This window comes from Trichosurus vulpecula, chromosome 1, assembly GCF_011100635.1.
Source record: "Trichosurus vulpecula isolate mTriVul1 chromosome 1, mTriVul1.pri, whole genome shotgun sequence".
Classification (NCBI taxonomy): Eukaryota; Metazoa; Chordata; class Mammalia; order Diprotodontia; family Phalangeridae; genus Trichosurus; species Trichosurus vulpecula.
This window is the reverse complement of record NC_050573.1, coordinates 469,899,112-469,926,972: the sequence shown is the minus strand read 5'-3', so window position 1 is coordinate 469,926,972 and position 27,861 is coordinate 469,899,112. Positions and strand designations below refer to the sequence as shown.

General features: G+C 38.8%; 1 protein-coding gene across 1 annotated transcript in view; it reads left to right on the top strand.

The window, feature by feature from the left end:
* Window positions 1–23,121, top strand: part of RIOK2 (RIO kinase 2) — a 32,837-nt gene extending 9,716 nt beyond the window's left edge. Inside the window, exons 4-10 of the mRNA XM_036768241.1 lie at window positions 2,922–3,097; window positions 6,796–6,884; window positions 7,483–7,674; window positions 11,059–11,151; window positions 12,304–12,846; window positions 14,142–14,235; window positions 18,228–23,121. Coding sequence (XP_036624136.1) covers window positions 2,922–3,097; window positions 6,796–6,884; window positions 7,483–7,674; window positions 11,059–11,151; window positions 12,304–12,846; window positions 14,142–14,235; window positions 18,228–18,389 — 1,349 coding nt within the window. The 3' untranslated portion in view covers window positions 18,390–23,121. The remainder of the gene's footprint in view (window positions 1–2,921; window positions 3,098–6,795; window positions 6,885–7,482; window positions 7,675–11,058; window positions 11,152–12,303; window positions 12,847–14,141; window positions 14,236–18,227) is intronic.
* The last annotated feature ends 4,740 nt before the right edge of the window (window positions 23,122–27,861 follow it).

Sequence of the window (27,861 nt, the reverse complement as noted above, 5' to 3'; positions counted from 1 at the left end):
ATTCATAGCAACATCCTTAAGCAAAACATATCATTCAGTAGCATTCCCTAAAATACTTATTTACACAAGCAAGGAATCCCAGGCCAGAATCTTCCCTAGCACAACATCCTTAAGGGGTGGCAGAAAATACAAACACCATCCAGCGCCTAGGTCGCAGCAAGTTATATTCTCTTCAGTCAATACAGTGTGTGCAAGTGAAGTTGTTGAGGGTGTGTCCTGCTCCCCACACTGCCATTGCAGGCTTCCTCCTGGCACCCTCAGGTACTGGCATGCTTTAATGAGCAAAGTTCCAACACAAATAAAAAAAAGTCCAAATAAAGTTCTCTTGGGGGTATATTCTCCCCACCCTGCTCCAGTCCCCAATTCCAAATCCTGAGGAGCAGCTGGGCAAGAAAGCCAAGGGTGGATCCTTGGGTCTGAGGCACTTCCCCCCCCCCACCCACCGTAGACAACTCCACCCTCACCTCTCCTTCTCCCCCCACCCCCCCCCACCCCTCCAGCAACTGTCCTAAGGGAAGGCAGCAAAAAAGCACCCTCAGCACCTTGCTGCAAAGTTTTTATCTTGCTCCAGGGCTGAATTCCAAGCTCTGGAAGTTCCTCATCCTCCATCAGGAGCCAGCCACTCCTGGCTTCTGCCTGAATCTCGATTCAGGCAGCTCTCTGCTTTTGCTTTCACCTCACCATCCACACCTTCTGGGGCTGTACAAAGGCAGTTCTCTTGCTTTTTCTCTCACGTCACCAACCACTCCTGCAGAGTCTGTATGAAGGTAGTTCTATGCTCCTGCTCCAGAGCTCCACATATAATACAATCTCAGAACATTTCTCACTCCAGCACAGTCAGGAGCCGGGCTAATCCACTCAAGCCCTGGCTCTGGCCATCCCCACCTCCCCCAAGCCTTTGCTTGTTTCCTCCCACAGTGGCTGCTCCAACCTGTCTCCTCTGGAGTGCTAGTGGGATAAGGAGGGAGAAGGAGAGGTTATCTCCCAGGGGCCCTGCTGTACGTACCCAGGAAACCACTCCTGTCACTGTTGCTTGCCTGTCTTCCCTCAGGCTGCTGCTTCTCCTGGGGCTCCACACAACCATAGCCACCACAAGTATAAAGAGCAACCCAGTAACTAGGAAACATCCAACCACTATCCCAGTCCCCCCAAACCCCATACTTTCCTTTTAGTCTGCAGATCCTGCCCAACTATGCCATTTTGTAATAGCAGTGTTACTTGCCACTACTGTAGCTGTGTGAGGCCAATAACACCAACACACAGGAGGGCTACTAACAAAGGCTCTTTGATCTGCTTTTCAAAGGAAAGCAGCTTTAATTAAACATACATATATCATTCACTTAGTTCAGGGCAAAAAGCCAGCACCCTGAACTTCAGAAGAAAACACAAACAGAAATTACATAAACAGAGCAAAATAACACAAATCAACAGACAGGCTTCTAACCATCTGACCAAGACATCACATACATAGTTAACCAGAGAGAGAAGCACCAACATCTGAGTTTTTCAAAGGGGCGGGGAGGGGCAGCTTTTTAATGGCTACCGAGAGTCTTGTCTGGCCAAATCACAAGTACACTTTTCCAGTGAGTGAGCCCCAAAACGAAATGCTAACTTCAGAGAATATATACCCTGTTTAGGGCCCTGGAGCTTAATTTCTAATGATCTCTAATCACTAGTACCACATCATATATATTGTTTACAATCAGTGACTCTTGATTCAGACAAAGGCAAGACTCAAAGGCACTTTATTGCCTCAGTGCTGAGAAGCACTCCAAAACGAAAGACAACAAAAAGTCCACCCTGCTTGCCATTACGTCTGTCTGTTTTGAAGGTTAGTTTAGATAACGAGATCATATCCATAAATCTACTTACGTAGGATCACAGAAAACTGTAATACATCACAGTTCACTAAAAATGAACCAACAAGTGAGGGTCATCCTTAGTCCCTCCATATTAGGGAACTCCCTGTTCTTCCCCGAGAAAACCTCATGTATCATACAAGACACATATGACTATGGCATGGTCTGACATTCAACCTAATTGAAGGTACTGCTGTCAATCTGCATTATAATAAAGCTTAATTTAAGATAATAAATACAAATAAAAGTTTTCTTCACAGTGCATCCCACTTTAAAGACCACTGCAGTGCTCTCGGCATTGCATGGCTATGAGTAAAACATGAGGACCGTCAGTCACCCATCTGGCTCATTCCATGACTGTCCCACCTTTTTCAGTTATAGATAGCTATCTCTGATGACATCCTTTATACTATTTCTCTCATAGTACTTTTTGTTGGTTGATGATGGGTATTCAATGACAACTGACATTCAAAAGATGATAGGCCTTTTTTTCCAGAGAGAAAAGGCTCTGAGCAGTTTTTTAAAAGCTCCCCACCCCACTCTGTTCTGCCTGTATGATTTTGTGCCAAACCTGTTGCTCATTGTCTCTTCAGGGGCAGCTTGGTGGCCCAGTGGATAGTGCTTGGTATAGAGTCAGGAAGACTCATCTTCCAGAGTTCAGATCTGGTCTCATACACTAGCTGTGTGACCCTGGGCAAGTCACTTAACCCTATTTGCCTCAGTTTCTCATCTGTAAAATGAGCTGCAGAAGGAATGGAAAACCACTCCACTATCTTTGCCAAAACCCCAAATGGGGTCATCAAGAGTCAGACGCAACTGAACAACAAAAAGTTGTCTCTTCTAGATATATGTACTGAAGGACCAGTTCTGTAGGTTGTCCCTCCAGCTATAGATTGACATAATGTGGACAGTAGGCTTTCTAATTAGCTATATTGGGAAATGTCATTTTTTCCTAAAAGGAAATGAAATAAAGTAATGATGGGAAGTTAGACTTGATTTAACTCAAGGGGAAAAATTACTCTGCATGTAGTAAAAATGACTTTTTCACTCTTTGAATTACAGATATTTACATTGTTGCAAATGAAGAGGAGAAACAGTTTGCACTAAAGCTTCACAGACTAGGAAGGACTTCATTCCGTAATTTGAAAAACAAACGTGATTACCACAAGCACAGACATAATATGTCATGGCTTTATTTATCCCGTTTGTCTGCCATGAAGGAATTTGCCTATATGAAGGTACTTTTAATTATAAATATTTGCTGTCTCTTTTGCATATTTTTCCTTAGGTCTATACTGCAACCTGAAATAATTATTGGTACAAATCTTCTACACGTACACTTATGTCTAGCTAGATATTGTTAATATTGTGGCTTGAGGGTCTGTGATTGCTAAGTTAATTGGTACAAACATAAATCTGCATTCCCGGTTTATCTCCTTAGATTCCTAAAAATAAATCTCCTGATTTTCAGAAAGATTCCTGAAGGCTTAGATGAGCAGCTCCCACCCATGGAGAGTGAAAGCTGTAGAAAGGCCCCCCTGCTCCTCAACACCCACCCCGCACATACGAGGGTGTTTTGCGGTAATGAGGTTAGCAAGGCCAAAGTAATGAGATTCCTTTTTGCTCCTTTATGGAATATTGCCTTGAATAAGGATTGAGCCACAGAGAGAGACTAGGCAGCCACGTTAAGGCCCTGGAGCCTAGAGGTAATTTTATGACCTTGGCATCTGCAGAAGTGTCAGGCAAAGGTGAAGAGCAGCACTTGATCTAGCTTCTTGTTAGGCTTGGGAATGGAATCTGATTAACAAGATTTTAAACAAGTTACCTTTAAGGCCACTGCTCCACTTAGCTGCATCAAGGTTTGTGAACCGTTCAGGAATTGTTCATCTTCTGGTCAGTGTTTTTTCCTCCCTCTTTAGTAATATTAGTCTCATTGTGATGACAGAGTCTTGGCACAACAAACGGGGAATTGATTTTTAAAAGCAAATTTTTTCCCGTGTGTCATGGGAATTAGCCAAATTCAAACTATCCATTTCAGTCAACAATCTGTAAGTATTTATTAAGTGCCTACTGTGTGCCAGTTTGTGTGCTAGGGTCTGGGCAGGATACAAGTACGAAGAATGAAAGGATCCTTGCTCACAGTGAGCTTACATTCTGACAAGGGAGACAACAAGGACATGTAAAAATATATACAGCATAAATATAAAGCTAACAAATACAAAGCATACAAGGTAGTTTGGACATACCAGGAAAGACTTTATGCCGAAGATGGTGCATGAGCTGCAACTTAAAGGAAGAAATGGCATCTGTGAGGAGAGGTAAGGAGAGAGCACGTTCAGGTAGGGGGAAGGTCGGGACAGAGGTGGGAGGTAGAAGACAGAGCACTGTAAGACCAGGAAAAAGGCTGGTTTGGCAGGGTGGTGGAGTAGAAGAGAGGCGAGCAAGATCCAAGGAGTCTGGATGATACGTTGTTTTCCTTCATGATCTCACTTCCCCCAAGCTTTTTACCTGGCATAGGTAAATTGCTCAGGTTTCAACTTAATTGAAATTCCTTCCCTTCTTCACTCGCAGTTCTTCCTCCTTATTCCCATTCTTCTTCCATGGTCAAGATAATGGTTTCTTCAGCAACTTCATGTCCTCTGGCACCTTTAACAAGGCCTTCTATCCACTGCCCTCCCCCAAAGAAAATCGAATGAATTAAAACCTAAATTTAGAAAAGATGAGGCATAATAGAGTAGATGATTTCTAAAGTATAGGAAGCTGTAGTACCTTTTAAATGGTTAAATTTCAACTTTTGTGGCTTAAAACTGGTGTATATTTTGTATGTTTTGATGTGTGTGCATATATATGTATATATACATATATACACATACTGTCTCCCACAATGGCATGTAACCTCCTCAAGGACAGGAGCTGTTTTTGCTTTTTCTTTATGTCACTAGTGCTTAGTACAGTCACCAGCAAATAAGCTTTTAATAAATGTTTGTCTCATTTAAGACATAGAACGGGAACTGAGTATATTACAGGCATAGAGAAAGTAAGCAGAGACACAGAAGTAGCTACAAAAGCTAATAGATCTTGGGCTGAATTCAAGGAGGCTTATTATCTAGAAGGAAAACCTGAGTAACCCCTTTGGGGATGTTGTAAGAGACTACTCTTGTCCAGATATGCTCGTACTAGATCATTTCTGAAGTTCATCTCTGAGGCTTTTTTGAAAGGACAATGAATATCAGGGCATGTGATAGCCGTCACCACATGGCTGAGCTTGTGTTAGCACATTCGCTGGATTCAGAGGCAGGGAATGAGCAAGCTCTCTCCACTTTACTACCAAGCACTGTTGCTAGAGTCTATGGGGAAAAGATTTTTGCTCTTAAAAATCAGTTCCCCATTGTTTGTTCTGTCAAGACTGTCCTCACAGTGAGACTAATCTTACTAAAGAGGGAGGAAAAAACACTGACCAAAAGATAAAGAATAGTTCCTGAGAGGTTCATAGAAGCAGCGAGGTGGAGCAGTGGAGAGAGTGCTGGATGTGATATCCAGAAGACCCTAGTTCACATCCCTTCTGTGCTGTTTACTTAGCTGTGTGACCCTAGGCAGGTCATTTTCTCAGCTTAGTTTTCATCATCTGTAAAATGGGAATAATGGTGGAGCCTCTATCTCACAGGGTTGTGGTCAGGATCCAATGAGACAATAAAAGAAATACACTTTGCAAATCTTAAAGCATTATATATAAGTGTTAGCTGCTATATTATTAAAATATATGTAGGTCTTGAGACCACTGGATATAAATGGCATCTTTTTATAAACCCCCAGGTAAGAAGTAGGGCCACTGGCACAACTGTCAGTTGAGTATTTTAGCACATAATAGGTGCCTAATGACTGAAAGGAGAAGTGATTACTTAGCTCTTGATTATAGTGCAAAGAACTTTGTTAAATGCTTGAGATACCAGTAGAAAAGCCAGACAGTCATTGCTTTCAGGGAGCTCATAGTCTAAAAAGGGGAAGACATACATGCACATACACATATACATATGCACATACATATACGTACACGTATGTATAAAGTGGCTTCAGCTGCATAAGTGCATAAAGCTTAAATGCTTTTTTATTAATAGACAGCATTTATTTTAACACTTTAAAGTTTACAAAGCACTTTACATATGTTATCTCTTTTGATCCTTAGAACAATCCTGTGAGCATGGTGCTATTTTTACTCCCATTTTACAGGTGAGGAAATTGAGCCTGAGAAAGGTTAAGTGACTTGGGTCACAGAGTTATTAAGTGTCTGAGATGAGATTTGAACTTGTGTCTTCCATACTCCCTGTCAGGTATTATATCTACCATATCCCTCAACTGATTCCTGTAATAGATTGTTCAAACAAACAAAATCTTAAATTAGAGACTAGGGCACTACAAGCATTAGAAGAATAACAGCCTGAATAGTGTGATTTCTCCGCCTTAAATCAAATTCAGCTGGCAAAGAAATAATGTCATTGGAAACTGGCATCCCAAATTAATACTCTGCCATTTTCTTTCATTTCAAGAAATGTCCTATACTTAGGCTTTGCAGCAGAAGTAGAGAATGGAGAAATGTGCTTAATAGCAATTCATGTGAATTGAAAAAAATCACAGAGTTTTGGTTGACTGCAAATTCGATTTGTACCAGTGGTATGAAGTGGTTTCCCCAAAAGCCAGCATTGTCTTGGGTTGCATTCATAGAAGCATGTAATGAACAAGTTAAAGTGTGTTGCAGCAGAAAGGGGCCCAGAATATTTGAAAGATGTTCATGTGAAACAACACCTGCTAGTATCTCCAGAGTGCAGAACTAGACTTGATGGGCAGAGGCTAGAAGGAGCTAAACATTAATCAGCCGAGCTGATACCTCATTTTAAATATTGATCTCTGCCTTAGTTCTGCATGTTTTTCATTCTTTTAGGCACTCTATGAAAGGAAATTTCCAGTTCCAAAACCAATTGATTATAATCGACATGCCGTAGTCATGGAACTCATAGATGGTTACCCTTTGTAAGTATTGTTTTTAAAGCATAAATTCTTAGTAAGCCAAGTTGTAATGGTTTTTAAAGAACTAACCATAATACTATTTTAGGGACTTTAAGAGATTGGTTTTAAACCATGAACACAAAAATAGATTGAAAACTCAGTTTTGATTTGAAATTGGAACTTTGTAATACCTGGCAGCAATAACATATTTCAGAATACACTGATATATTTTGAAAGAGTGATGTCAAACTCAAATAGAAAAAGATCTTGCAGGCTGCATATTGACTTAGAAAACCACAGATTAACATTATCTACATTGTATTATTTTTTTTTTTATTAAGCATTCCCCAGTTTTATTTTAATCTGTTCTCAAGGGCAGCAAGTTACACATCTCTGTTTCTAGAATACTGGTTGAGAAAAGTGCCCTAAATTCTGAAATGTATCTTCAAAGTCTTTTGTTCACTGAATTTCAGGTAAACACCCATCATGATCACAATCAAATGGCATATTAGGATTTGAGTAATACAAGTACCTTAAATAGCATTTATGTGTATGACTTCTTAGAAGTGATAAATTAAAATTGTCTGTATTAATGCCTTTCTTGCACTTTAAATGGTATTAGGTGCCAGGTACATCACATTGAAGATCCTGCAGCAGTATATAATGAAGCCATGGAATTAATTATTAAACTTGCTAATCATGGATTAATTCATGGTGATTTCAATGAATTCAATCTAATGTTGGATAAAGATGACCACATAACCATGATTGACTTCCCACAAATGGTCTCTACATCTCATCCAAATGCTGAATGGTATGTACTGAAGTGTCTGGATGTTAAGATTAAGGTTGGTTATTGATCGGTCTTTTTAAGATTACTTTCTGTTTTGTCCTGGTTTTCCACCCTGGCATTTGTGGTAGACAGTCGCAGGGTTATAGATCTAGCCGGAAAGGACCTCAGAGGCCTCTAGTACAGCCCCTTCATGATGAGGAAAACTAAGAGCAGAGAGATCAAGTGACAAAGGTAGTAGATGACAGGATAAGGTTTGAAATGAGGTCCTCTGACTCCAGAGCCCATATTTTTTTCTTCTATGCTACTCTCTTCCCTCAGTCTTCTCTGTATTACTTACCGTCAGATTTTAAAGGTTCCAAACTGCCTTGCACGTAACTGAATTAAATTGAATTATGGAGGGGAAAAGTGTCCTTTTCAAACTGCCAACATCTAAAAGAATTAAGATTTTTTTCCCTCCTCGAAGGGATTGTTTTTGTTATTAATTGTTTAAACTAATCCTGTGTGTAAATTTAATTCAGTGTAGTAGGAACTGGGGAAGAGAATATACTTTTCTTGGGGACATGCACATGTAAGTACGTATACTTGTTTTAGATCAGAAAATTATAATCAAGAATTCCAGTTACTCCATTGAGTGAGAAGGTCATGGTTTTAGACTGAAGCTGATTGCCACATCTCTGAAAACAATCACAATTTTTGCTTCATTAGAAATTTTTTTTCCTTTTAATGAATTATTTCTGTAAATGGACAGAATCAATTTATGCCACATGTGAGGAATAGCAAGAAGGCCAGAGTGAGGGAAGGGGAGCCATGGATCTGGAAGCTGGAAAGTTAGGGTTAGGACCATGTGATAAAGAATTTTGAGATACAAACAGAAGAGTTCATATTTTGTCTTAGAAGTAATAGTTAGATATTGGAATTCATTGGTTAGGGGAGTGATGTGGTCAGATACCTGGCAGCAATAACATATACTTAAGGAAAATCACTTTGGCAGTTTTCTTGAGGATGGTTTGGAGAGGCTTTAAGCAGGGAGACGAGTTAGGAAGCCACTATAATTAATAGTTAAGCTGTGAGGTGATGAGGGCCTGAGCTAAGGTGGTGACTTTGTGAGTAGTGAGGAGGGGTCTGATGTGAGAGATGTAAAGGTAGAAAAATCAGCAAAATTTGGCAACTGATTCGATATAGAAGATGAGAGGGAGAAAAAGACAGAAGGCAATGATAAATGGAGGTTATTAACTCCGAAGACTAGAAAAATGATGGTGTTCCTAAAAATGGAAAAATTTGGAAGAGAGAGGTAGTTTTGGGAATAATGATGATGAGTTCTCTTTTGGACAAGTGGAATTTGAGATCAGGAAAGACTGAGGCTGGATATATAAATCTATATATAGATATATATAGTCATCTCTATTAAGATTACTTATTCTCATAGCAGCTAATGAATAAAGAGGTTAAGTGGTCACACAGTAATGATCAGAGACATAATTTGAATCTAGGTCCCCTTAATCCAAGTCTAATATTCTTTCTACTTCACCTTCCAATGTTATGTTACAATATACTACACCAAGAGGGTGTAGAGGGGTCTTAACTTTTTTTGTGTCATGGACACCTTTAGTAGTCTGGTAAGGCTGCACTCCTTTTCAAAGTAACCTTTTTTAACTATTGAAATACCTAGGCTTACAAAGGAAACCATTTATATTGAAATACAGTTATCAGAACCCCTGAAATCCATCCATGTTAAGAACCACTGGTGTAGAAGGAAGAAATGGCCCAGACGATAGCCCCAGTTAGATGGTGTGATTGGGAAAACAAGCTAACAAAGGTGACGGGGGTCTGTCAGATGGGAAGAAAACCAGGAGAGAAGAATCTCATGAGAAAAGAAAGAGTATTGAGAAGTCATTGAATGAATTATCCACAGCATCAGGTGCTGCAGAGCAGCAAAAAGCTGAGGACAAAGTAAAGGCCATCAGATTTATCTATTAAGAGATTGGTGCTAACTTTGGAGAGCCTGAGTGATGAGATTGGAAACCAGATTGCAATGAGCTGAGGAGTGAAAGGAGAGGAGGTGGAGGTAATGAGTGTAGGCAGATTTTTCTAGGAGTTTGGCTGAGAATAGGAGAGAGATAGGTGTGATTTCTCCTTTAAATTGATGAGTCTCTTTAAATGCCATTCATATGCTACGTATGCTACATTGTAATCTACTTGAGGACAGAGACTTAAACTTACACGTTTGTGTTCCTTTCTCCCCTTTTCCACATGGTTTCTCAGCTTCCATATCACTGCTGAAGGCACACCACCCTCCCAGTCTCTCAGGTGTCCTCTTTGACTGTCTCTTGCACTGACCCCTCACATCCCATCCATTCCCAAGTCTTTTTGTTCCTACATTTACAGTATCTCATATATATCCCCTTCTCTTGGCTCCTACAGGCACCACCCTAGTTCAGATCCTCATCATCTTTTGTCCTATTGCTATAGCCTTCTAATTGATCTCCCTGCCTCAAGTCTCTACTCATTCCAGTCCATCCTCCGCCCTACTACCAAACTGGTTTTTCTGAAGTGTGTTCTACTCAGTAAACTCCACTGGCTCCCCCAGGATGAAATATAAAGTCCTCTGTTTAGCATTTAAAGCCCCTCACAACTTGGACCCTTCCTTTCCAGTCTTCTCACATTGGTCAGTCAATACTGGCCTTCCTGATTTCCTCCCACACATCACTCCATATCCTCTTTTTACCTTTGCATTGACTGTCCTCCATACTGCTGTCTCACTTCTACGTCTTGACATCCCTACCTTCTACCTCTTGACATCCCTACCTTCATTGTCAAGAGGCTTTTATGGTCCCCTGCCTCCCAGCCACTTGATCATTTCCTTCTGAGGTTATTTTCCTTCCGCTCTCTATCTTATATGTACCTTTTTATTTACATGCCTCCATCAGTAAATAAGCTCCATGAAGGCAGAGACTATTTCTCTGTTTTTGCTCTCTTTTATAAACCTAGCACTTAGCACAGTACCTGGCACATTACAAGGACTTAATAAGTGATATTTGACTGATTGACAATCTAACGAAAGGATATTGGGGTTTAGTACAGGGCTTTTTGTTAGTTTTAAAAAGCTGGAGTCTTGGGTATGTTCTAAGGCAATTAGGAAGGAACCAGTAGTTAGAGATGGAAGATTAGGGGGAACAATATTGTGGGGAAGACTAAGAAAATGTAGTCACTATCAGAGACTAGAGTAGAGAAGGAAAGAGTTGGGAATGATGTCAGTGGTTTTTGAGATGAAGAGAGAAGGGAGCTTGTGAAGAATGGCCTCAATTGTCCTAGTAAAGTATAAAGAACAACAGTATGCATGGGCAGATAAGAAAAGCCTGGATTAGGAACAATTTAAATAATACAGAATGATTCTTTCCTTTGCAGGTACTTTGACAGAGACGTTAAATGCATTCGAGATTTCTTCATAAGACGTTTCAGTTATGAAAGTGAACTTTTTCCAACCTTTGGTGATATCAGGTTAGTTCTGTGAAGTGTTTAGATTTTTTTAAATTGATACAACCCTGCTTGTGTGACTTATTTATTAGCCTCAAACCATAATACTTTTAGCTAATTGAGGAAAATATTGAACATTGATGTGGTTAGAGCAATAGCCTAACTCCTGCCCCCATGCAGGTTAGCATAGTTTTTCCCTAAAAGATACTGAGACCATCCTCAAGATTTGTTTGGCTGCAGAGAATAAAACTTGAGGCTGTTCACATCACTTCTGGCCATGAGGAGGAGCTCCAGGTGTGCTCAGGTGTTTGGCTGCTGACCTCAGTTGCACTCACTTGAATAACCTCAAGGTGTGCACAGTACCTCTCCTTGTTTAATATCTTCCTGCTGTGGCCAAGCAAATCTCTCTTGTTAACTGCTGAGTGACCTATAAGAGCATCTCATTTGGTTCCTGTATCAAACCTAAACTACTAGGAGACCAGCCTGAGTTAGGCCTAGCCCAGAAGAGTCTTGGGGAAGCTTCCTGGAAGAAGAGTTTTACCCACTTTAAGGGAGTCATGTTTGTATAAACTATTTGATTATTGGAAATGACAGTGCAACTGGGCCAGCAATCATCAGTAACTATGATTGTATGTGGGCGTAGCCAGCCATCATAGGTAAGCATGAAATGACCTTCCCCCACCCCACCAGTTAGAGAATCAAAATCAAGGCAAGTTTTTGTTATTACCCCTAGACTGTGATCTGTAATTCTCTACAGACCCTCCATGGAGGGGCCCTGAAGAGCACAGAGCTCAGGCCCTAAGGGCATTTCCGCTACTCCAGCAGAAATGGTTACTGCTTACACAGGAGAGAAATAAAACTAAACTATTAAAAAATAATTAAGTAGGTAACCATCTTTCCTAAATTTTTCTGTAACCTTTTTATTATATTTACTGTATTTCACACTCAATTTATGGTAAATATATGATCATAATATCATAAATTTTGTAAATCCACATACTTGAAATATGTATGCAATATGTTCTTGAGTAATTATAAAACAATGCATTTGGGGTTCCAAAACTCTCACTTTTTGAATGTATTAACTATTGGAAATTAATGATCAAGAACATGTGAAATTAAACATTAAGATTTTTGTTGGGGAGTTTTAATGTTTGAAACTACTGTTATTCCTAGGAAGGAGGACTCTCTTGATATAGAAATTTCTGCCAGTGGATATACAAAGGAAATGCAGGAGGATGATGAACTACTTCATCCACTGGGTCCTGATGATGATGAAAGTCTTGAAATAGATGAAGTATCTGAATATCCTTCATCACTTGAAGAACTGAGAGAGAAGGCAAAGACATCTAAGTTGGAAAATGGAAGAAACTTCATAGATAAATCAGATGATGATTGTAAAACGAACTCTTCTGAAGACCTGGTACAAAGGAATACAGGCATACTGTCTGAGGATGAGAATAGTGCACGGTGTTTTGAAATGACTGAATTCAGTCATTCATTAGGAGAAATTCAGAGAGAGATTGTCGAAGGAAAAAAGAGTTGCATAAAGCATTCTGCAATTGATTTTCATGGGGAGGAAAACAGCACTGAAGATATCACCAAGGGAGAAGAACAGATGCATCAAGGAGAAATTCCTGCTGATTGTCAGGAATATGAAGATGAATGCCCTGATCTGGTTAACTTGTCAGCATTAAACAAAGAACTGAGGCCTTTCAGGTATGGATTTCTATTGATTGCACCTTGCCTTTAATATTTGGTTCAATACTTTTTCTTGATTCTCATAAATTTATAGTCTTTCAGAAAGCCTGAGATGTTACCCTTGTATAAGATGGAAACATAGAATGTGTTACTTTTTGTCTTTAAAAGCTCAAATTTTATTCCTTTGCACTTTATCTGTTGATCCAAGGCAGCCTGTTGATTGGTTTGAAGTAAATGTTTTATCAGACTTCTGTTAGTAATGCATAGTAGTAACTTGCAAAGAATTTAGGGGTGCCCTTGGATAGTCATTGTTTGCAAGCTATTGAAAGAAAAAGGCTTTGTGTTTGCTTTATCATATGTCTACACTGTGCTTCATTTGTAAATGCTGATGCCTGTTCATCTAATCTATGTCACAGATCTGTCACCAAAATAACATAAAGATGAAGTATCATTTGGGAGGGAGGAAGAGGAAAGGAGAGAGAAAAAACGAGAGAGAAAGATATTGTATGTGTGTGTGTATCTATATGCGTAGCCACATTATCATGGATTATATGTGTATTTATATTTCAGAAAATACATTCTAGGGATATAACCTCTATTTGAAGCAATACGACATAGTGACTGAATAAGTTCCCTCCATCCAAACAGGAAAATAATGAATATTAGGAATTAATGCTTTGTAAATACCACCTTGATCTGTAGAAATGGATGGTTTGGCAGAGGAGGGGTTTTTGCACTTTTTCGAACAATACAGACTCTAGTCTCAGCTTCCTTGAACTATATGTTGAGTTGGAGAAGATTGTGCCAGTAGTAGATTTTTGTAGATCATTGAATAGAAAAAGAATTTAAATAAAAGAATCAAGACAGAAGTGGAAAGTTTAGAGGAGGCAAAATATCAGAGTTCAAATCATTAATATTTCAGATGACATGTATATAATTAATTTATAGAGAGTGCAACAAGTGGGGGCCTTAATGAGCTTTTCACCAAAAGAGGATGGTGTCAAAGTGCCAGATGAGATTTAAAATTTACAAAATCAAAAAGTGTTTTTTTAATTTTAGTGCTTCATTTTTTCCAACATAGTGATATTCTTTCTGAAGTCTCTAGCTTGATAAATTCTCAAGTAACAAAGCCAGAACAGAGATATTTTATGTCTTTTATCTCTGGAGCATTTAAACTGTTGATTGGAATTTAAAGTATTGTTAAAAACACATAAATGGTGATTTTAGGTTTTCATATGCTTAATTATACTATAATATTTGTACATTAACATTAAATTATTGCTTGATACAGCAACATTTGCTTTCTATTTTAGGGATGAAAACATGGAACAAATTAATCTTCATAGAACAAGAACTGAGAGTGTTACTTCTGCAGGCAGTATTGTAAGCTGCTCCACAATTCCTCCGGTAACTAATTTTCAGTATTTGCTAATTACCTACAATGCACATGATAATATGCTAAGCGTTTTGGAGAGTGCAAAGTTATATAAAACATGGTCCCTACACTCGTTTTATAATCTAGCCAAGAGATTCAAAAGATACCTACAATGTAAATAACTTTATTATTAATGGTAAGATTTGTATTGCACTTTTACGGAAATTTCATTTATTCCTTAATAGCATGAAAGAGGCAAAGCAGTTATTTTCCCTATTTAACAGATAAAGAAATTGAGGTTTCAGAGAAGTTGTTTGTTTCTTCCATTCCCCCCCACCCCGCCCCCTTTTCCCTTCTGTAGGATCAGAAACCTAAATGCCTTGATTTCGTTGGTGTAGTACACAGAGAGACTTAAGTTAACTTATTCTCAGGTTCACACAGCAGGTGTGTCAGAGGTGGACCTTGAATTCAGTTGTCAGCTCCAATGCCAGCTCTCAAGCATACAACTGAACCTACTGCACAGTTATTTTTTAAAATTTTGACCTATGTAATAGATGGTTTATGAAAATGACACAAATCGCTTTCAAAGTTTTCCAGTACTTTTGCCTGGTCCCCCTGGTGACCAAAACCATAATTTTCTGTATAAAAGGAGGAATTTTTAAGTTAATCTTTACTTCATTTACCAATTTTTCTTGATGAGCTGTTGCAAGTGTTCTTTGTAAGTTTCTGAAGAAAAAAAGAGAGATACTCAGGCTCAGTGGAGTAGTATTTCCTCCCCATTTTTTTCCTGAAGAGATCTTTATCAGGTTTTTGTTTACTTTTCAATTCTTTCCTACTTTGTTGCCTTAACTATTGTATGAAAGTGATCTTGGGCTCTTGAAAGTTAGGCCAGTAGAGTACAAAGCCTTGTAGGTCCTACAAAGCTAGAAAAGCTTCAAGTATGGTCTGTGTGTCTGTTGATAAATTTAGTGAGCGTCTTTTTTCATATATATATATGAATTGTGTGTGTATGTGTGTGTATATCATATCCTGAATCTCTATAGTATTCCATGACTTAAAACTACATATCACTAGTTAGTCACTGCGTGATGGTTTGGGTTTTGGTTGATTTTTTGTTTGTTTGCCTGTGGCAGCTCACAGTGATCGATTACTAAGATCTACAAAGGTTGCAGTGTGAGTTTGTAAAATGAGGCCCACAGCAAAAAGATAAATAGTATTGTATTTGTTTTCATGGTTTGGAACAAATTAGTAATCACCTAGTCTTAATTCTGCATGATAAGGTGTGATACAAAACAGAGGTACTAGATTTGAAATCAGGAAAGAGCTGAGTTTGAATCCACCTTTGACACAGGTCTCTTAATCTTCCTGTGCCTCAGTTTTCTCATCTACTTGCTGTCCATTTGCAGCATTTCAAAAAAAACCCAGACTCATGTCCTAATGGATAAACAAATTTAAAGCACCAGACAGTAGTACAAGAAAAATACATTGCCTTTCTGCATATACCAACTAGAATCAAAGTTACAGAGAATGTAGAATAATACTATCTCACAGGGTTTTGTTGAAAGGATCAGTTGAGATAATGTGTTCTGGAAGGCTTTATAGAGAAAAGGAAGTCACCAAGATAGTATGATCCAAAAAGAGGTGGGCTGGTAAAGTGACACAGGTGAGGGATACCCAGGCAGATAACCCTGTATTACCCTGGTAGCCTCTCAGTATTGAGAGAAATTCAAAATTTGTCCCAACACATTCAGTGGACCTCCCATGATGGATTTATAGGAAGACATAGACTAGACTCACACCAGATGAGCAGGCATGGATAGGTTGCAGGCTTCGTTGTTAGAAGAGACCATTCATATTGGTGATAATACAGGATTTATTTATGTATAAGTAGCATCTATTATTCAGCACACAGAATTGGAGACAATTTTATTTCATACTCTATAATTTTCATTCAACTAATTTTTTAATTGAACTAATTTTTCACTTTTAAAATATGAAGAGGAAATTTAAAGTATTTTGTGAGAAGGTTTTAAAAGTTGTACTGCCCTATACTTTGACTCTGGTCTGATATTTATGGAAAGGCAGTGTATTTTTGTGACATTTGTTGGATATTTTAAATTTGATTATCCATCAGTACATCTGTCTAGGGGTTTAGAAATGCAAATGGACAGGAAGCTTGCCCTAGAAATAAACAGGGGAGGAAAAAGTCAGTTGGATTGCCTTTGGGAAATTGCACAGTACATTTAATGACCTCAGACTTCCCTGAAACAAAGGCCCATCTTTTTAGTGCCAATATTCTTGTGGTGATATGTGGCTTCAAGTCATGGAATACTATAGAGGTTCAGGATATGAGCAGACAGGCTATGATGCTTTATAAATGAAGAGTTACACAGAAAAGTGGTATAAAGAATGTCAGAAATGTATAAGTAGAAAACAATGAACAGGTTATATTATTGCATGAGCCAAAGGACAGTTGATGGACACATGCTTCATTGATATCCACAATATATGGAAAGAACTCCAGTCCAACCAGTTCCTTGGGTAGACATCCATTATCAAATTTCTGAGTGGACGTGGATAAGTCATACACAGCGTGTAGGCACAGCAAACTTTCGGTCTACATCATTGGAAGGGACAGCCTATATCAATGAGGTCACATTCTTTGGAGCGTACATGTATAGCATTTAAACATTTACAAAATACACCTATTGTGCCATTTGATCCTTCCAATGTTCCTGTGAGGTAGATGCTACGATATTATTGTCTCTGTAACAAAATAGATTGAAAGGTTAACAAGTAACTTTCATAACTGTGGTAATGCAGCTAGTAAGTTGGAGACAGGAGTCAAACCCAGCTCTGTCCTCACTCTGAGTCCTTCCCACTACCTCTCAGTTTTAAAATTTAGCTTTCAACCAGATTCTCAGATGTGCCGTATAGGATTCAGTCTTCTGTTATAAAGCAAAAACACAATAGCAAAATCTACTGACCCTATTAGATTCTTCAGATTTAATCTGGTCTGTTTAAAATGATCTAAACTTCTTGAAACCTATCATACCCATGTAGGTGGTAAGGGTAGCAATAGATCCTCCAGCCAGATAAAATGCTGTAGGTATGGAAAACCAGGTTCACAAACAGTGATAGTGAGCCTTCTAATCCTTTTAAATTTCTTAATATTATTTTCTAATTATCCAAGTCTACATGTATTTATTAATTCAATTTAGCAAACATTTATTAACCGCTTATTATGTACAGGGTACAGCCAACCATTGTGGAAGATACAAAGATGAAATAAGTCAAAGTTCCTGCAGTAAATTCAGAATTCATTTAAATCCAGTAGACATCAGTAGACTAGAGTATCTTGCCCGACACCAGGGGCAAAAGAGAAAATACACATTGTCCTGTCCTGAAGTATATTATAAATTCTGTAGGACTTCAGAAAAAGTGAGAAAATTCAATTAGAATGTTCCTATTGAGCTTATTCTGTGTAATAAGTAACCTGAAGCAGAATTAAAGTGAATTGAGCTAATTCTGTTTTCTTTTACCACAAGAGAGCATTCTATACTTTCCTCAAATTATTTATCGCTCTTTTGTGTACTCCTGCTACCATCAGAACAGGAAATTTATGAAGTAAATGAGGGAATTGTTTTATGTAGTTTGACCTAATGGCAAATACCTTTAAAAACAGCATAATTGCCAACTACTGTACTATATTTTATAGGGCAGTAGAACTGTCCATTTTCCCCCATAATGAACACTAGGTGGCAGTGTTTCATCAAATTAGGAGAGCTGGAGCAGTTCCTTTTTTCTCTCTTTTTAAAAAGCAATATTTTTGTTAAGAATCTGTCATTGACAGTTTAGATTTTATTGCATCTTTTTAATTGTTGGCATTGGCCTGTTGGCCAAGTTTATTTGATAAGAGTGTAAAATTAGAACAGGAGTTTTTAAGTATTTGTTTCTGTGACTCTAACTCCTTGCCAAATATAGCCATCATTAATGCTAACCATGTGCTACCTCTGGTTTTCAGGAACTGGTGAAACAGAAGGTGAAACGTCAGCTGACCAAACAACAAAAAGCTGTAGTGAGACGACGGTTACAGAAGGGAGAGGCAAATATTTATACCAAGCAAAGGAGAGAAAATGCCTACAACATTAAGTCAAGCTTGGAAGCAGCTAGTTTTTGGGGATAATTATTGGAACTTTTTTCTGAAAGTGTAGTTTATAATATATTGTGGGGGAAAGTGTGTTATCTTGAAGATTCTATTTTTCTGTAATTTGGGTTATATAAATGTGTGCACATGTATAGCTGGCCACTGCCTTTTCTAATAGGAAACTCGATTTTGAAGTAATTGATTTTTTCAGGAAAACACTTACAAAATATTTTTGCTAGTTTAATGAATGGAAACTTTCTGAAAGTCATTTGGAACAATATTACATATGCCGAATTGTCATATTTGATCCTTTGGTAACTAGAGCATTTCAGTCCTGTGGAAATTGGACAAAGAAAATATAGTCTAAATTCCCAATGGAGATATGCCCTTAGAGTAATAGAATCACTCACTCTGAATTCAGAGTTAAATTCATGTAGTCTGACCTGGGCCTTTACAGTATCCCCAACGGGTCAGTTAACCTCTACTTGGAGCCTACAAAGAAGTTCTGACATAGCCACAGAAACTTCTCAAGTTAATATGTTTCTTTGAAGTTGTTTGCAGTTATAACCTTCCATACAAGTATTAACCAGGAAGAAGAGACAGTAAAAGTTAAACTACAGTGGGACAAGGACCATGTCTGTAACTCATATGACTAATACCTAGTATAAACTATATCATTAACACCTGTTTATTGAGTGCATCTATTCAAAGGCAGCATTGGGCATTTTATAGTGTGATTTTAAGTGGAAATATCAAGCAACAAACACCTACTTCATGTGTGGCACCATGCTAGGCACTGAGGATTATTGAGGAGAGAAGTCATTGTGGAGAAAGGCTCACCTTCCTCATCACTTCCACCAACATCTGGCCAGCTGCCACCAATATGTGGATTCCACAGGAGCCCTGGGAGTGGCAGCACCCCCTTATACCAACAGTCCTGGAATTCCAGCCCTTCCCTTACTGCCACCATTCAGGTAAACAACCATGTAGAGGGGACCAACCATTCTCACCAACAACCACTCACAGGGCAGGTGAGCCAGCTTACTCGGGGCAACAACATACCTTGGGAAACCCAAGCGTGTGCAGACAAGTCAAACCACCACCACCTTAGCTATCATCTCCAAGTGGACCCTGATAGTCACAGCCTAAGAACCTGAAGTCTGAGAAAAAAAGTTCTTGTCTGCAAAGTCCTCAGCACTGGCAAATGGTTCAACATCCAAAACTGATGTTTTTATCAGTGGAAGTGACATTTAAAAAGAGACATTACCATCTGTTGGGGCCTTTCAATCTGACTTACAGCTGAAAAAAAACCCTATTATGTGTTAAATGTATCTGCCATTAGAATGTGACCTCCCTCCTTGAGAGCAGGAACAGTCTTTTCTCTTTGTATCTCCAGAGCTTAATACAGAGTTTTGTACGTATGAGTACTTCATTCATACAAAGTCCTAGGAAAGAAATAATCCCTGTAAGCATGTGGATAGATGTTAAATTAAATACATTTGAATTTGATGACCTACGTTGCCATCATAGGAGCTGCCAACAAAAAAAAAAAACCGCGAAATGACAGTATCACTTAGTTTCTTTAATTGCTGACAAGAGAATTTCATGACAAAATTGCTAGCAGAAGCAAAAAGTTTAGTCGTAATCCAGATTAAAGTAAATATTTTTTTAAAATATGTAATCCAAGAGAGAAAATAAACTAAATGTGGCCTCATGCTTCCTGACTTTGTTAGTTTAACTACCAGACCCTGAACTGACTCAGTTAAAGTTGAGTACCCACTTTGTATGAGGCCCTCTACTAGTGCTAGGCATTGTTGGAAGTTAGAGATTTAAGTGGAAAACAATTGTTACTTTAAAGATGCTTAATTGAATAGAGGAGATTAGATATAACACATCTAGTAGCAAACATGAGACAACACTGACCAGTTGTATCTTCTATAAGTACTAATTTTGGTGGGAAATTTGACCCTCTCTTTTGTTTGGTCATAAAATGTATTTCCTTGGCATCTGAGGTCCAGATTGTCATATGTTACATGTGGTACATAGGCCCAGGTTACCGTTTACTTACCAAGTTCTTGGCTTGAGCCCTATCTAGAGTCCTGAGAAATTCACCCAGCTGGATAATGAAAACACAATCGACACCATGTAAAAAAAACTAGCCATATATGGTCAGAGTGATGTGATAGTGCCCCACGCTGCCAGGTTCTGCAGTTCCTCAAAGAATTCCTCAAAGTGCTCCATAGCACTTGTGCTCACCCTTGCCAAGGATACACCCATAAGAACTGCTTGCCTTTCTCACTTATTTTCACAATACATCCAAGTAAGTTTTATGAGGGCAGGTGTAGAGGGCCAGCTCTGAGAAAGTCCATTCTGGGATAAGATACAGGCCAGGTTTTCCCTGAAGCCTGTTCTTGCCCTTGGGCTGATAACTTAGCACGTGGGCTCTCCAAACCACCCCCCTACCCTGCCTCAGCACATGCGTGCTCTCTCCAAAGCTCCCTCGGCACAAACATGCTACCCAGGATGTAGGCTCTCCAAGCCCCCTCGGCATGCACATGCTCTCCAAAACCCCCATGGCACATATGCTAAGCACCTCCTGTGAGCTAATTAACATGATATTGTTATGGCAAAAAGGCACAAGGAAGTCATGCAATGTAACAAATGTCTCACACATGAACTTGTTGATCTGCTTGCCTAAAAAGATACGTAAGCCCTTTTCTTCAGCTTAATAAATGGATCTGTGCTGTACTCCTCTGCCTGGCCCATGTACTCTCTTCACTCTCCGAGGCATTCGGCCATCTCCGGCCATTCAGTGCCACAGCCGCTGGTGGCAGGCAGGGGTTCAGTCTTTAAAATTTGTATTTCCCATAGGACCTAGTATAGTTCTTTGCACATTGGTGTTTTCTGAATGATTACTAAATGTATGATTTCAGTCCTTCCTAGAAAAGCTCCTCTCACTTGTACCACAGATCCCTTCTCCCTTAATCTTGTTATATGTATATTTCACGTTTGTTTTTTAGTTACTTGCACAATTTTCCATCATCATAACTCTTTTATACTCACTGGACGGTACTTGTCAAGATGGCAGAGTGAGAGGAAGCAAAACAGTCCATCTCACTACTCTAGCAAGGATGGGAAAAGAGAATGAGAAACTACAGTAAGTCACACTGCCAGCACAAGTCCACATAAATACCTGGAAGCCAGTGGGTACTGGGGATGAGATCTAGCCAGGAAATCTTACGTTGGAGCATGGTACATAGGCCTCCAGCATATGGACCAGGGTCTAGTGTGCCTGGATCCTGTAGCTTGTTTTATTCTGATCTGTAACTCAGGTCAAAAGCCTGTGGGATTAGGACTGAGATGCCAACTATCAGGGCACATCCTGGATCAGAGTACCTCTTCACTATTCAACCCTGAATTTCCCATGTAAACTGCCTGACTGCTTAGAGAGCTGTTCATGGGGTCCTTGAAGAATTTGGCAGATTGCCCAGACAATACAGATCAGTACCAAAGAAGGCCTCAAATTCTTTTCAGAAGTGCAGAGCTTATCCCTGACTCAAAAGGCTCAATTCAGGAAGTAAGGCCAGAAAAATGAGCAAAGATAAGAAAACAACAATAATATTACGGAGCCATAGACATAAACCCAGAAAAAAAAGGAACTCATGTATAAGCAAAGTCTTAACATCACAAGTTTGCCAAAAGCTCTAATGGAGTTCCTGGAAGAAAAGTTTTAAAATGATAATATAAATGCAATGTGAGTTCTAGAGAAAGAATTGGAAGGATAAATAAATGGCCTGGTATAAGAGGTACAAAGCATACTCAAGTGAGAGACTTTAAAAAATACACCCAAAAGGCAACAGTAAAAACAATATATTTTTAAATCCAGAAAATGTAAGGTATAACCTAACAAAAAACATTGACCTGGAATATATAGGTCAAGGGGAGATATCTTGTAAGAGTCATCTGGCTACCTAAAAACCTAAATGACAAAAAAAAAGTTCTAGATATATTTCAAGAAAACATGAATGAAGACTGCCTATAATTATTAGAACCAATGGGCAAAATGAAAATAGAATGCACCAACCACCTGAAACCCCAAAATGAAAACACCCAGGAATGTCATAACCAAAATCTAAGACTTGAAGATTAAAGAAAAACTAAAGGCATTCAGAAGAGTTTAAATACTAAGGAGCCTCAATCGATTTTTAAAAAAAGGTATCTTCTTAATTCTCATTCTGAAATGTGGGATTTTTTTTATTTGTTAGCTAAACTCAGTAAAATCTCTATCCTTTTTACAAAAGTTCCAAGACGAAGGGATTCTTTGCTTAGCACTGTCTACATAATTGTAGTTAGGTGATCTCTAAATGTTTTGGCCATGTTCAAATTGCAAATAAATGCTGGTTGTTGGGGGCTTTTTTTAACACAAGAAACACCTTCACCATGCAGGTGACCCCTGAGCCTCAGAGGAGTTGTTATTGTCGTCCCCACTTAGAGACCCCCAAATATGTTGTACATTAAACCTTCCTTATAATAAAATTGGTTCCCCATAAAACCATACCCTCTAGGTACAAGAAAGAGCTATCTGGGTACTCTGATTTCATTCATTTGCACCATGATTAAAGTTTGCCTTTTCTTAACCTTCAGATTTGTATGGGGTTTTGACTTTGCATTTCTCTGCTGCTACCACTTAACTGACTTGATAATTTGAGTAATGAGAATATATTATATTAAAAGATTATAAAATGTAATCTTTTATTCTAGAAAAGGCTGTTAAAAGTGTCAATAAACTTCTTTAATTTTTAAAAGAAAATGTTTCATGTAGTAGAATCAACTTATTCTCCACTAGTTTTTACTGAATTAGCCATAACTGGATATGGGCCCTATTGTTTTGAGACGCTATCAATCATGTATTGATTCTACCCTGAAATGGAAGAAATAACCATTCACATTTCAACTATTCTGCCTAGATTAACCTACTCTGATAAAATGTTTGGGTGAGGCACAAAGAAAAATGTCTTATTGCCTATTTATTGGGTTTTAATTTTTACCTAATTTTACATATCTATCAAATATTTGAATGTCAGCATTATGCTAGATACAAGGTGGGGGAAGGGAGAAATAGAGAAAAATAAGAACTACGTCTTCAAGAAGTTTGCGATCTATTTGGAGAAACGAGGTTAACATGGGAAAATAGTTGAATTCCAGATAGTAACTGTTGTACAGTAGACATCTATACATCTGAGAAAGGGGTCCATTACACACACAAGAAAGGTTAAGAACCCCTCGAGTGGGGGAACTGATAGGCCCAAGGCAGATTCTAACTCTAGGTTGCAGACTTTGATATCCTTGGTCTCCTTAAGAAATAGTTTGCACTAGAAGCTATGGGGGAGATGGAGCCCTTTCTCCACTGGCTCCTCTACTCAAATTGTTTCTTAGATAACAAAGTCCACTAAGTCTATTCTAGACTGAATTCTGGGGTGTTTCCCCCTCAAGCTGTAGATGGCAGTAAAGGGCAAGGCAGTCAAGCTTCTTCATTCTCTAATTAGTTGTTCCAGTCAACAAAGAGAGACTCCCGACCATAACTTTTTTCCCCAACAAGCTTAGCTTTTAGGCACAGACACATAACTTGTCTTCCTTTCAGCAGCTGGGGGTAGGAGTAGGGGGACCGAATCTGGGGAGGCAGTCAGAAATGCAGGCTCAAAATCAGAGGTTCTTAACTTGTTTTGTGTCATCCCCTTTGGAAGTCTTGTGGACCCTTTGGAGCCCTTCTCAAAAAAAAATGTTTTGTTCTTTAATTCCTAATCGAAAGGAATGCTAATGCATATGCTTTCCATGGACCTAAATTGACCCCTGCTCCAAACTTTCTTCAGTTTGGCTGATTTTCTGTATTCATTTGGGCTTAGCTCTCCTACACTCTAGCTTCCTTTTTCTCTATCTTCCTTTTTTGTCTGTTCCCTCTCCTGTCTCAAGGTAGGGTTTCCTCGTGAGAAGTGACTCACCTCTACCTTAGGGTGAGAAACCAGAGTTCATGTTTGCCAGACTCACTACAAATAGGCAATGCAAAATTGTCCCTTAACTACCAAAGAGTCCTAGTTATCAGAGCTCTCCCCTATCACACCCAGTCCTCCTATTAGTCCAAGTAAAGGATCTTTCTCTCTGAGGGCTGTTTTAACTACCATGTTCGGAGAGAGAGACAGTTATTCGTCGGAGTGGAAAGCCCCATAGGGCCTAGAGTCTGGAAGACCTGCCTCCATAATCCTACCTTAGATGCTTACTAGCTGTGAGTCCCTGAGCAAATCACTTATCTCAGTTTCCTCATCTGTAAAATGGGATAATAATAGGGCCTGCCTCCCAAGGTTGTTGCGAGGATCAAATAAGAGAATTGTAAATCGCTGAGCATTGCGCCAAACTAAAGAAAAGTGATGTACCAAAGCAGAAATAACCCTTTTTCATTACAGTTTAATTTTTCCTTAAAAAAAATCTGTTCCCCTCAATACTCGCCTCTCCATAAGCAAATTTAATTAATTAATTAATTAAACTTTCGATAAATAGCTGCAAAAGAAATTCCCATACTAGCCATATTCAAAAATGTAGGTCTCTCTGCATTTTAAGTTCATCATCTTTCTGTTGAAAAGGTGAGTGATATGTTTCTTTTTCATTTGTTTGGACTTCAATCAAGCAATCAATAAATACTTGTTAAGTACCTACTATGTGCCAAGCACTGTGATAGGTGCTGGGGATAAAAAAAGAAGAGACAAAAGATAGTCCCTGCCCTGAAGGAGCTTACAATTTAGTGGGAAAGACAACATGTAAACAAATATATACAAAGTAAGCTATGTGAAGGATTAAGAGGAAATGAGGGAGGAAGTAAAAGAGGGAAGGCACTGGAATTAAGAGCAGTTGGGGAAGGTTTCCTGCAGAAGGTGGGATTTTACTTGGGACTTAAAGGAAGCAGCTTCTATAACCTCCACTGAACAGCCAACTGCTAGAAGAGGAAGAGGCAGGGGTTTGCTAGCACCCCATGAATGGCCCCAGCTGCATTAGTTCTCTTTCAAGTGTTAGGAAGGAGATTGGGTTTGGTGATAGCGGCTTTTTCCTTTAGGTGAGGTGCTGAGAGCATAAGATGTGGGATCTGAGTCTTGGGTCCTGGTCATTGAGGTCGGAGTCCTAGTTCCTAAAGCTCTGGTTCTGCTTGGATCCTGAAAGTAAAAGGTGATGCATGTATGGCTTTGTTCTTAGTTTGGGTCTAGTCTAGCAACCTTGAACTTGGGCAGACTTTGGAAGGTAGAAGAGGATAGAGGAGTTTGGTGTACTCTAGTCCGTGGGGTCATGAAGAGTGAGATGCCACCAAACGACTGAACAACAGCAAGAAGGTTAGCAACAGGTGCTAAAATATGACCATGACATTCAGTGTTTTGATAGCAACAGCATTGGTAGTACAGTCAAAATTATCCTTTTCAGTTTGAAATGGAAAAGTACAATGTTTAATTTAATGTAAGCATATTTACAAATGTAGCCTAAAGCAATGTAATTCAGAATATGCTGACAATGCAATCATGGCAGCAAACATTAACTATATAAAGCTATACAATTACTGGCTTTCCTGATCCTAACATTTCTCTACACTATTCTTAGTATCTATTCTAAGATTTACTCAATCAATAGAAGCTCGTTTTTGTCTTATTTTCGGTCATTTTATTTATTTTCAAAATATGTTAGACCTCTCTTATAATATAATTAATTTAATTGCACTTATTTAGCTATACCACAAATGAAATCCTGTCACCAGAAGCAGAACTCCATGCAGAAAAAACCAGATATAACACAAGAGGGATGTTATGCTTGGTCTCCAATATCACAACTGTGAAAGCATTATATTGTATGAGGTGTGGTCATAAAACAATGGAATTGAATGTACAAGCCATGAATGTAAATCCATATACTTATATTCACATTTTACATAGAGGAAGAGAGAAAAGAGAGAAAGAAAGAAGAGAAAAAGAAACAGAGGTAAAATCAGAGACAGAGAAACAGAGAGAAAATGAATGATAATCTTTTACCATTAGGGCAAATGTTTGTGTAAAGATCGTAGTAAATTGAGCTGTTAGAGAAGTCACTATCATTTTCAGAGTATGTTCCGGGATATAAGTGGGCCAGCTAAATTCCTGAAAATGTTTCTATTTATTATGGTACAGCTATCTATTATAAACATGTACTAATGATTTGGTGTTATCCTTCAATACATTTTTAATTACAGTATCTACATTTCCTGGTCTAAATAGAGCCAAATTCCCTGCCTTAAAGAGAGCCAAATCATTATCAAATAAATTTCAGTCAAACCTTCTAAAATGTCCTCATAAACAACTTTTCACAAAACCAAATTATCCTCTAATGCTGGAGTAAAAGATACACGTATTACCACTAATTGCATTGGGGTTTTATCCAAGATCTCCAAATCAAATTTGTATGGCAGAGTGAAAGCTCAGCTAACCAGAATGCTCAGGACAGAGATACTCTGGTTAACTATGTTTTCTAAGTGTATCAGGGACACTCAACTCATAACATGCATCTGCCAGAGAAGACAGTGTCTTGTAATACAAAGTTCAAGATATTTTGTATATCTGCATGTACTCAAAACCATAGCTCATGAACCCCACTAATATGTTTATTTTTAAAAATCAGCTAGAGGGCACAATTAGTTCAAAGCAAAGGCACTTACTGAAATAGCATAGTAAGAAAAGAAGCAAGTATGTCTCTATAAACTTGGGGCACACTCCCACAAAAGTAGGAAGAATGGGCATGGGTGGAGGAAAATTACGAAGGAGCACACAAGTAGTGAATATAAATGGACCTATCACACTCACAGAGGGGCAATAACATTTCTCCAATGCAGCAGCCCACCAGTGTCTTCTGATGAGGTTGCATTGTACCCAATGGGTCCTCTCCTCAGAGTCCCACCCCACTAAGACACATTATCTTGTGCACAGTTAGCCATTTGTACTGAGTCCCAGTCCCTTTTAAAACCTTGTTTAAAACTTTGAGTATGTGGCAGTTGGGGCACCTAGGTGGCTTAATAGATAGAGGACTAGGCCTGGAGTCAGGAAGACTCTTCTTTCTGAGTTCAAATCTGGCCTCAGATACTTACTAGCTGTGTGGCCCTGGGGTTTTCTTGGCAAAGATACTAGAGTGGTTTGTCATTTTCTTCTCCAGCACATTTTACAGATGAGGAAACTGAGGCAAGCAAGGTTAAGTAATTTGTTCAAGGTCACACAGCTAGAAAGTGTCTGAGGCCAGATTTCAACTCAGGATGATGAGTCTTTTTGACTCCACGCCCAGCACCCTACCTACTGTACCATTTAGCTACCCATCCAATCTATGTACTTTTTCCTGTATGGAAATTGCTTCCTCCTGTCTGTAAAACGTAGAGCACAGCTCAAATTGAACAGACCCACCCAATGCTTACTGACTTGGCAGGCTGAATAAACTCCTTTTAACTTTGTCTTCTTGAAGG